General features: G+C 35.7%; 1 protein-coding gene across 1 annotated transcript in view; it reads left to right on the forward strand.

Moving 5' to 3' along the window:
- The window catches only part of PLEKHH2 (pleckstrin homology, MyTH4 and FERM domain containing H2), a 112097-nt gene that overhangs the window by 3157 nt on the left and 96686 nt on the right, over window positions 1-12254 (forward strand). Inside the window, exon 2 of the mRNA XM_012756344.2 lies at window positions 3516-3645. Within this exon, the coding sequence (XP_012611798.1) occupies window positions 3523-3645 (123 nt within the window). The 5' untranslated portion in view covers window positions 3516-3522. The remainder of the gene's footprint in view (window positions 1-3515; window positions 3646-12254) is intronic.

A 12254-nucleotide genomic window follows, 5' to 3' on the forward strand; every position in this document is an offset into this window, starting at 1 on the left:
AATGGACTATTCTTTCCCCATGATCTTGCACTCTTGCCAAAAATCAATTGACTGTAAATGTGAGATTTTATTTATGGATTCAGCTTTATTGCATTGATCTATGTCTGTCTTTATGCACAAAACATGTCTTGATTACTGTAGCTGTGTAGTAAGTTTAGAAATTGGAGCATGTGAGTACTCCAACTTTTCAAGATTGTTTTGGCTGTTCTTTGTCCCTGAATTTCTGGGTGAATTTTAGGATCAACTTGTTAATTTCTGTAAAAGATGCAGTTGGAATTTTTATAGGGATTGCATTGAATGTGTACATCAATTTGCAACTATTGCCATCTTTGCAATATTAAATCTTCCAAATATGAACATGTAATCTCTTCCATTTATTTAGGTATTTTAAAATTTCTTTCAATGATGTTTTGTAGTTTTCAGAGAACAAGTTTTGAACTTCTTTTATTGAATTTATTCCTGGGTATTTTATTAGTTTTGAGGCTATTGTAAATTGAATATTTTCTTAATTTCAGTTTGGATTTTTCTTGGCTAGTGTATAGAAAAATAATTGATTTTTGCATATTGATCTGGTTTCCTGAAATCTTGCTAAACTCAATAGTTTTAATAGGTTTTTTGTGTGTGGATTCCTTAGAATTTTCTATATACATGATCATCTCATCTGCATATAGAAATAGTTTTACTTCTTCCTTTCCAGTCTGAATGCTTTTTATTTTATGTTCATGCCCCAGCTAGAGTATCTAATTCAGTGTTGAATAGAAGTGGTGAAGGAAGACATCCTTATCTTGTTCCTGATTTTAGGGGGAATACTTTCAGTCATTTACCATTAAGTGTGATGTTAGTTTTAGGCTTTTTGTAGATGTCTTTTATCAGAGCCAGGAAATTCCCTTCAACTGCTAGTTTGTTGAATGTTTTTATCATGAAGGGGTATTGGATTTTTGTCAAGTTTTGTCTCTGTGTCTACTGAAATAATCATGTGGTTTTTGTTCTTTATTCTATTCATACAGTGCATTACATTGATGAATTTGTTAAAAATATGTACTCTTGTTATTTTAAAAACTGTAGACATTTTACAGAACTTAAACAAGTTATTTAAATGTAAAGCAAAAATGAACCAACATTAAATAGACTCCTCTTGTTACTTAAGATAGAAGAGTGTCCCTGCATTTCTGTGCAATGATATGAATGGTTCAAGACTTAAGGGTGTCTATTTTAGGACTGCTTTTCATTTAAAAAAAATATTTCATCTGTATTTTCTTTCTCTAAAGCTTATAAGGAGAGAAATAAAGTAACAGTAGAATTGAGAAAAAGTTTGTGATTAACAATTTGCATTATATACTCCTAAATCTTTGGTGGTAAATGCTAATGTGAAGCATTAATAGTGAATGCTAATATGGGTAATGAAAAAAGCCATTAACCAGGCTAATATCCTTAGGAAAAGACTCAGAAAACAGTGGGGTGAGGATTCTATAAAAACAAAGAAATGAAAAGAAAATAATTTCTAGCTCTACAATTATAAATTTCCCTTAAATTATGGCTAGAATTTAGGGACATCTGGAGGCTTTCAGATGATTGTGTGCTCTTAATAAAAATTATAGCTGTTGTAGAACAATTCTGCTTATATTTATTTCTAAATTATTAAGTTATAATGTCATTATTAATGTGAAAATTGATTTAAGCACAAAACAATATTTATGCTAGGAAAATAACCTTTTAGTGGGTTATTAACCTTTTAGCAGCACAAAATTTTAAAAATTGGTATAGGATCAGGGAGGGATTACATTACACTAAATACTGGGAAAATTAAGTTGGTTGTATTTCTGTAAAGCAAAAGAACAGAATAGTACATGTCAACTGTAGTACCGTTCTTGGGTTCTGAGAGTTCTGCTGTCACGTGTTCTGCATGACTGGGACTTGGCTTCTCCATGAGATCCCTTCCTAGTATAAATTTTATCAGTTCATAGCAAGGGCAATTCTGAAATACATTATTAGGCTATTTATTAAAATAGCCTGATAAAACATTAGCAAACATGTAAAGCTACTTTTTTTTTTTTTTTTTTTTTTTGAGACAGAGTCTCACTTTGTTGCCCAGGCTAGAGTGAGTGCCGTGGCGTCAGCCTAGCTCACAGCAACCTCAAACTCCTGGGCTCAAGCGATCCTACTGCCTCAGCCTCCCGAGTAGCTGGGACTACAGGCATGTGCCACCATGCCCGGCTAATTTTTTACATATATAAATCAGTTGGCCAATTAATTTCTTTCTATTTATAGTAGAGACGGGGTCTTGCTCAGGCTGGTTTTGAACTCCTGACCTTGAGCAATCCGCCCGCCTCAGCCTCCCAGAGAGCTAGGATTACAGGCGTGAGCCACCGCGCCCGGCTGTAAAGCTACTTTTATGAATCTCAGAGCCAGAAACAATCATGCTTCCAAAATCAAATAACACTTCAGAATTTCAAAACCAGTTCCCTTGCCTCTTGTCCTCCCCTCAGTCTGGGTTTACTTAATGTAACCTATGCCAAATTTCTTTTCTTTTCTTTCTTCCTTTTTTTAGAAACAGAATCTCATTCTGTTGCCCAAGCTGGAGTACAGTGGTGCAATCATAGCTCACTGCAGCTATAAACTCCTGGGCTCAAGAGATCCTCTTGCCTCAGTCTCCTGAGTAGCTAGGACTACAATCGTGGGCCATCACACCTGGCTAATTTAAAAAAAATTTTTTGTAGAGACAGGGTCCTCTTATGTTTCTCAAACTCCTGTTCTCAAACAGTCCTCTCACCTTGGCCTCCCAGAGTGCTGAGATTACACATGGGCATGAGCCACTGCACCTGGCCCAAATTTCATATTTATATGTTTTCTTTTCTTACACAAAATAAAAATTATGCAAATTTGTCAGGGTCATAATAACTTACCCAGTTAAATATGCCAAAGGACTTTTGGCTTGAAAGACTTAGACTGAATTTAGACAAATTTAGAGTGGTGGTAAGTAATCATTGTAGTACAAATCTAAACCATAATTGCAGCACTGCTATGAAATTTCTTTAGGTTATTTTACCAATTGAATCAAAGTGATACTTTTGTAAATTTAAGAGTGTGGTAAAATTATGAGCTGAGAGATTTAAACAGTCTTATCTGCTGGGCAGAGCTAAAATAATAATAGTACTCTGTGTTTGTGTTGTGCTATTGCACTGTCCAAAGTTCTGTTAGAAACAGCAATATTTCATTTGTTCTTTACAACATACCCATGAGGAAGAATGGTTTGTTATAGTTAGCATCCCCATTTGTCTAGATTGGGTAAACTGAAACATAGAAAGGTTAAGTAACATAGCTGGGCCTCCAACCCTGGCCTTCTGTCTCCCACTAAGTTCTTTCCATTAGCTACAATCAGTTCTGAAATTTATCTTAGAATTTAAAACTTATATGTGGATATCATTAGATGCTGACTAGACTGTGTACATTGGGTGATTTCATGAATTATCCTGAATGTTAATTGTGCTGTGCCATATGAATGCTTTCTTTTTTAGAATAAATATGGCAGAGCTTTCTGAGCCAGAAGGACCCGTAGATTGGAAAGAAAGATGTGTAGCTCTGGAGTCCCAGCTCATGAAATTTAGAGTTCAAGCAAGCAAGATACGAGAGCTCTTAGCAGAGAAGGTAAGCTTTTCTCTCTAACCTTTGTTATTAAGTGTCAGCTATTTGGGGTCTGTTTCATTTATATTCAATAACGTCAGTACTTTTGGGATTAAGCATTTTAAAAATAAAGAATGTAATTTAACTTTTTTCAAGTGTTTGAAGCTATGTTTGGCATAGTCTTTTGCTGGTATTAGGGTGGATTAGACATTAAAACAAAAAATATTTATTTGAGAATGTTAGTGGAATATGTGAGAATTGTGTATGTTTGATGAATAGCATTTCAGAGAGAAAAGCTATAATTTATTTGATGTTATTAGATGAGTGTGACAACCTTTTATCTACTAAATGTTTAGGAAAGTCACTTTAAGTTATAGAAGAAATTTCTCTATTGATAGTAAAATGTATTTATACCATATTTGAAGTATACATCTACTTAGGAATTTGTCTTGATTATGTATTACTAAACCATCATTTGGGCTAGAATTGAGTTTAATATACCTATATACTTTTCTTAATAATTCTAATCATGTGATTAGATTGTCATTTATATCACAAGAATTTTTTTTTGCAAGTATCTATGTAATAGATTTATTTATTCATTCAACAACTATACTTTGAGGGCTAATTTATGCTAGCTACTGTTCTTAATACTAGCCGGGCACAGTGGCTCATGCCTGTAATCCTAGCATGCTGGGAGGCCAAGGCAGGAGGATCACTTGAGCTCAGGGGTTTGAGACCAGCCTGAGCAAGAGTGAGACCCCCATCTCTACTAAAAATAGAAAAGGTTAGTCGGGCGTGGTGGTGTGTGCCTGTAGTCCCAGCTACTCAGGAGGCTGAGGCAGGAGGATTGCTTGAGCCCAGGAGTTTGAGATTGTAGTGAGCTATGCTGACACCATGGCACTCTATCCCAGGCAACAGAGCAAGACTCTGTCTCAAAAACAAAAACAGAAAAACCATAAAACAAGACAACCCATGTACCTGTTTCCAGACAACTTGGACTCTAGACCTGTGCTGTCCAGTACAGTAGCCACTAGCCAAATGTGGCTACTGAACACTTCAAATGAGATGTGCTACAAATTGAGATATGTTGCAAATGTAAAATAAACACTGATTCCAAAGATTTAGTGTGAAAGAAAGAATGTAAAGTATCTGAGCAATAATTTTTATATTGATTATGTGTTGAAGTGATAGTATTTTGGATATCAAGTTAAATAGACATATTAAAGTTAATGTTACCTATTTCTTTTTACTTTTCTAATGTTTATACTAGAAAATTTTAAATTGTACAAGCAGCTCACATTGTGTTTCTATTAGACAGCACTTTTTAGATGAATGAATGAATGATATTAATGGTCATTCAGAACTGATCAGAAGAATTACAAGTGATTTTTTTTTTTTTTTTGAAACAGAGTCTTGCTTTGTTGCCCGGGCTAGAGTGAGTGCCATGGTATCAGCCTAGCTCACAGCAACCTCAAACTCCTGGGCTCAAGCAATCCTACTGCCTCAGCCTCCCGAGTAGCTGGGACTACAGGCGCGAGCCACCATGCCCAGCTAATTTTTTGTTTCATTTTTAGTTGACTGGCTAGTTTTTTCTGTTTTTAGTAGAGACGAGGTCTTGGTCTTGCTTAAGCTGGTCTCAAACTCCTGAACTCAAGCAGTCTTCCTGCCTCGGCCTCCCAGAGTGCTAGGATTACAGGCGTGAGGCACCTCGCCTGGCCTAAAAGTGATTTCTTAAATTCCAGTCTGCATAATCCTTTTGTGGGATGGAAACTGGTACATGTATCACATCTTGAAAAAAGATCTTAAATCTTCCTTTCATTGCTAGCCAAGAATCTCTTAGCACAGAAATATTCTAATAAAATCCAGTGAGACATTATTCAGCTTAACCTTACATATATATCATCTTAAATTATTTTGCTTTAACGTATTTTAGGCGGAAAGACTAAAGTTATCCTATTCACTTTGGGTCAAGGATGACCCAGTAAGAGGCTTTGTGGAATAAATCTCCAGTATCAATATGCTTTATTTGTTGATATTAGAACAAAGATTATAGCTTGAAAAAAATTTCAGTTTGAATAACTCTAATTTGGGGAAGTTTTCTTAACTCAAAGTTAGTGGCTCATTCTTTGTCTATTGCTCCTGTCTCTATAAAAATCATTTCCCATGTTTCCTATGATTTATCTGGTATTTCCCATAACCCCAACCACCCCATACAATGATTTTGTCAAGATGCACCAATTATATTCTTGTTGATAAACCACATGGATACTTGCCGGTTGTTGCTTTAGCCTCTCAGCAGCTGAACTGTTGACTGCAATGTCCTTCTCAAAATTTTCTTTGTTATCTTGACTTCTGTACACTGTTGGTTTCCTTATGATCTGAAAACAAGTATGCTTATTTGGGTTTCTAAATATTATGGCAACATTTGTTCTGTTCATTAGAAAGCATGATGTAGCAAGTTTCTCTATGAATGCACATTTGTTAAAGTTATGAAAGTGTTTTCTCTGTAAGTAAAATTGTAAATAGGTTTTTGATTATTAGTTTTTATGCTATTAGATTTAATGTTTTCTTTGTCGGCCAATGAGTATTTAGAGGGATATTATTTCAAAATTGCTGTTTTAGTTGTGGGTTCTTTTTCTTTTGGTCTGTATTTTTTATCTGTGACTTAAATCCCTTGACAGATCTAAGAGATGGAATTATTCAGATGTGTTTTATACATTGGAAAGTGGATAAGTATGCCAACTTACTCATGGTTTTCCAGTAAATATATTCAACACCAAAATAGAAATAAGGATTCTCATAATATTTTCTGTTATATTCTATTATGAAATATTTTTTTCAGATTTAAAAAAATTTTCAGTACCCACCCATGTTTTAATGAAAATATCTAATATTTATTTATTTATCATGTGTTAAGCACTTTATAGATATGATTTATTTAATTAGTACAACAACCTGTGGAGTAATAAATGTTATTATCCCATTTTATAGATTAGGCAACTGATACTTACTATGTGCCAGGAAATCTTCTAAGTGCTTTATATATTCATTTTTTAATCGTTACAACTATCCTATGAGGTAGGTACTAATATGATCCATATTTACACAGGAGGAAACTCAGGCATGGAAAAGTTATTTAACTTGCCTGAGTTCACACCAAAAAGTGAGTGGTGGAGCCAAGATTTGAATGCAGGCATTCTGCCTGTAAAGCCTGAATTCTTAGCCATCACCCTATATGGTCTTTCTAATCTAGTTTTATTACTATTCTCTTTGTTCTCCCTGATATATCTACCCACTCATCTATTTTCTTCAATTCAGCCGTGCAACATATATTAATAAATCCACCTCTGCTTGGGGGCAGATATCTGTGTGTATTAGTCTATATATGTATGTAGTAATAACAGTTTACGTAATTTACATATTTTTCAAAGCAAACTCTATTGCATTGTTTCTAAGTGCCAACTCTAGCCAAATATTGCATTCCAGAGGCTAGTCTGGTCCCATCCACAACCTTTGGTTTTGTGTTAGGAACAGTCTAGCCCAGGACTTCTCCCTAATAGTTCTTCATACCTTCCTTCCAATTGGATGCAGGTCCGAGGCTGAAGATTCTTAAGAGAATACTAATTTGATTCTTTAGTTCTTTGCCAGGAATTGTGGCCAACTTCTCTTTCCTACAACAGCTCTGTTTTTTAGTTCCAAATTATTGGTGCTGGCTATAATCAGCTAACTCTAGATGCCAACTCTGGTTCCTAAGTCTTACATTAGCTGGTTTAAACTGCACACTAACCCTGTGAGGTAATTATTATTATTATTTTCTCAATCTAAAAGATTAACATTAAAGCAGAGAGTAATTGAGTAGTATGCCCAATGTCACACATATAACAAAGAGCAGAGCTCCATCAAACCTTATCTTTCAGCTCTGTTGTGATGTAGCAAATAGAGTGCCTGGCATTTAGAAGTAACTCATTATTTTCCTGTAACTTTCTGAGTGGACACACTGGTTAGGTGTATGAGGAGATGACTTAAATGTAATTACAGATTGACGGTAGTTATTTTCTGAATTTTTTAAGGAAAAATATGTGAGATACCTCAGAGCATTTTTATAATTAAAGATGGATCTCAATTATATATACCCTATATATTTTGGAAATGGAGTAGGAGAATACATGAGATCTTTTGGAAAAACTATTTTTGCACCTATTTTTTTCATCACAATTTCCAAGTAACTTAGAATATTGAAGCTTATGAAGAAAAAGGCCTTATTGAAGTCTTGGGCAAGAGCTGCTGTAAGTGGGAGAGGTCTTAAGAGGAATTTAAGGAATGGTGTTGGAAATATCCCTAGTATGCCAAATATAAACTCTTCAGGGAAGCTAAGATTTAAGCAGTTTTCCTGCTTTACAATGTTACTAGTTAGTTTTCTGAGTCATGGAGGGAAAAGGGAAAGTTGCTTTTATTTTTCTGGCATTTAAAAATTTTTTATTTTATTATAAATAAAATATTTACAAATTAAATAATATATTGACATAAATAAAATATTGACAAATTATGATCATATATATTTATTGGGTACAATGTGATGTTATATTCACACAAAGTGAAATGACTGAATCCAGCTAATTAACCCATCCATCACCTTGAATAATTACCATTTTTTGTGGTGAGAATATTTGAAATTTACTCTCTTAGCAATTTTGAAATACATAATCTATTGTTTTTAACTATAGTCCACCTGCTGTGCAATAGATCTCAAAACTTATTCCTCCTGGCTGGGCTCCGTGGCTCACGCCTGTAATCCTAGCACTCTGGGAGGCCAAGGTGGGCGGATCATTTGAGCTCAGGAGTTTGAGACCAGCCTGAGCAAGAGCAAGACCCTGTCTTTACTAAAAACAGAAAGAAATTAATTGGCCAACTAAAAATATATAGAAAAAATTAGCCGGGCATGGTGGCGCATGCCTGTAGTCCCAGCTACTCGGGAGGCTGAGGCAGAAGGATTGCTTGAGCCCAGGAGTTTGAGGTTGCTGTGAGCTAGGCTGATGCCATGGCACTCTAGCCTGGGCAACAGAGTGAGACTGTCTCAAAAACAAACAAACAAACAAACAAACAAACAAACAAACAAAAACTTATTCCTCCTGTCTGTCTGAAACTTTGTATCCTCTGACCAGCAACCCCGATTCTCCCTCCCTATCTGCCAGGTTCTGTAACCATCATTCTACCTTTACTTCTATGAGTTCAACTGCCTTAGATTCCACATAGTCATGAGGTCATGTAGCATTTATCTTTCTGTCCCTTGCTTATTTCATTTAGCATAATGTCTTCCAGGTTCATCCATGTTGTCAGAAATTATAGGATTCCCTTCTTTTTCAAGTCTGAATAGTAATCCATTGTGAATTGATACCACATTTTCCTTATCCATTCATTTGTTGGTGGACATTAAAGTTGTTTCCATATCTTGGCTAATAATGCTGCAATGAATATGGGGGTGCCAATACCTCTTTCACATACCGATTTCTCTTCTCTTCTCTTCTCTTCTCTTCTCTTCTCTTCTCTTCTCTTCTCTTCTCTTCTCTTCTCTTCTCTTCTCTTCTCTTCTCTTCTCTTCTCTTCTCTCTCTTTTTTGACAGGGTCTTCCTCTGTCACCCAGGCTGGAGTACAGTGGTGCAATTAGACCTCACTGCAGCTTCAAACTCTTGGGCTCAAAGGAATACTCCTGCCTCAGCCTCCCACATAGGTAGGAGTACAGGCGCACGCTACCATGCCCAGCTAATTTTTACATTTTTTGTAGAGATGGGATCTCACTATATTTCCAGGGTGGTCTCGAATTCCTAGCCTCAAGCAATCCTCTTGCCCCAGCCTCCCAAAATGCTGAGATTATAGACATATCACACCTGGAACATAATGATTTCAAATCCTTTGGGTATGTACCCAGAAATAGGTTGCTGGATCATATGATAATTCCATTTTTAGTTTTTCGAGGAATCTCCATGCAGTTTTCCATAATGGCTGTACCAACTTACATTCTTACCAGCAGCATATGAGGGTTCCCTTTACTCCACATGCTTGGCTCTTGGCATCTGTTGACCACTCTTTAATGTTGCTGCTGTTGTTTTTCCGTATACTTTCTCCATAAAACTCCCTTATCTTGATTCCTTGTGAACTAACTCCCCAGCCCCTTCTCAACACTAAATTTTATTTCTTGATCTATTGCATTGGCTACTTTTATGTCTCCCATTTTTCTTCTCAATATGCCTCACGGAACTGCCTTGAACTGATTCTCTTAGACTCTGTCCATCTTTCATCAGCTTCCCAACAGCAAACCTCCCTCCTCCACTCCAGATTCAATCTCCTAATTATTCCCTACAGACCTTCAGTTTTGTTCCCCTCAGCATGTAAAAATCAACACATCCAATTCCAAGTCTTGTGTTCCAGTGCCAGCACAGGTCTTGCACATAGTAAGTGTTCTTGTTTGAAAGTTTCTTTTTAAGTCGAAATGAAATGTTATTTCCTATGGGTTAGATTTTCAGTGAAAATGAAAGTGAGAAAAATATGAAGAATTTTCTGTATCTCAAGAATGGAAAAACAAGCACCACATGTACTCATCAGCAAATTGGTATTAATGGATCAACACCTAAGTGGACATATAGGAGTAACATTTATCGGGTGTCAGGAGGGTGGGAGGGGGGAGGAGGGGATGGGTATATACAACCACAATGAGTAAGATAGGCAACATTTCGGGGATGGACATGCTTGAAGCTCTTACTTGAGGGGGGAGGGGGGCATGGGCAATATATGTAACCTTAACACTTGTACCCCCATAATATGCTAAAAAAAAGAAAAAAAGAATTTTCCCTTTGGGTGTCAGCATGGCCTACATAACCTAACGCTAACTTTACTTGATGCAGCATTGCCATCTGGGATTTCTTGCAACTTGGCATTTCTTTCGTGAATATGATTCCCTTGAGGCAGTCTAGGTTTGATGCATAGGAATAAGTCCCTGAACAGCATGGCATATACTTTCCCCCAACAGTCCATTATAGCATCATGATTAACATATTTAAATTACACGTTCCTTCAGTTACTCTATTGGCCCACCTCATATTTCACAGTACCTAATGGAAATTCTGCATATACTAACAATGGGACTTTGTACATTAATTTATATGTCAGTCTTTTGGTTATTGGAAGAAGATATTATTTATTATAACAAAATAAAATGTTTGATGGTAGAGTCATAGCGTCTATGGGGAAAAAATCAGGAAGAGAGATACTTGGTGAGGAATTGCTGTCTATATCAGTTAGTATAAAGGTCCTAAATTATTCCACCTAAATTACTAATCTGTTAAACAAATTTCTTTGTATACAATATCTGTAACAATGAGAGGATCGCTGAGTATTACAAGCGCAGTAGCAAATTTCTGTCTGCCACTTGTTGCTAAATTTACTCTGGCTACAGAGGACACTTCTGTAGTAGTCATTTAAGCACTAGGTTTAGAATTTGCTGCTTCATTTTGTTATTGTAGAAGTGGCCTGTTTATAAAATACTTATTGTTGTCCTAAGCCTGCTATGGAGAGTAGATTATTTCAAGGTTTTTTTTTTTTTGTTTTTTTTTTACTGAAGATGGATTGGTTGTGGAATTGACCCAAAGTTTATATTATAGCGTAAATTGTGAAGGTAAAAAATTACATGAATATTTCCAGCATTGTTTTTTGAGTATTATACAAAGTTATTTTCCAGCTTGAATGATTATGAAAACAAATAATCACTCAAAATCAAAATATTGCCTTTCATACTACTCTGATGTTTAAACCTGGTTTTAAAGTGTTCTGAGCTTTATTGGATATACTTAACATATATTTACATTAATGCAATGTGAAGTGTTCAGTATTTATGACCTATAATGTAGATTGTGAAAATGTAGTTATTACTTTTCGTCAAAGTTTATCATTACTTTTATTTTTATTTTTTTTGAGACAAGGTGTTGTTCTCTTGCCCAGGCTGGAGTGCAGTGGCATGATCTTAGCTCGCTTTATGCTTGAACTCCTGGGCTGAGGTGATCCTGCTGCCTCAGCTTTCTTACTAGCTGGACTACGGTTTTGTGCATCACCATGCCTGTCTAATTTTTTTAAAAGTTTTTGTAGAGATAGGGTCTCACTGTGTTGCCCAGACTGGTTTCAAACTCTTGTCTTCAAGCAATTCTCCCGCCTCGGTCTTCCGAACAGCAGCCACTGCTCCCTGTTCTTACTTTTAGATAACTTTTTGGAGTTAGCCTTGATTCATTCATTCATTCATTTTATACTTTCATTATTTGTCCAACAAACATTTATTGAGTTTCTGTTTTGTAGTATTCATCATTCCTGCCTCAACCATTGTTGTGTAAATAAATGATACACCTAACATCTGGAGAGAGAGCTCTTAACTTTTACTTATCCCGTGGTAGAATTCTGTTAGAATCTCAAATTCCAAATTTAGCCTCTTTTGGTTATATCTCTGTTTCTTTCTGTGATAAGTTCCCTGAAAATATGTAACTTAAAATTGTTCCTATAATGGATGTTATAATTTTAAGTTACAAATAAAAGATTCCTAGGCTGAAAGAATAGCAAAGGACAGAAATAAAGACAAATGCTATCCAGCT

This window comes from Microcebus murinus, chromosome 3 (genome assembly GCF_040939455.1).
Source record: "Microcebus murinus isolate Inina chromosome 3, M.murinus_Inina_mat1.0, whole genome shotgun sequence".
NCBI lineage: Eukaryota > Metazoa > Chordata > Mammalia > Primates > Cheirogaleidae > Microcebus > Microcebus murinus.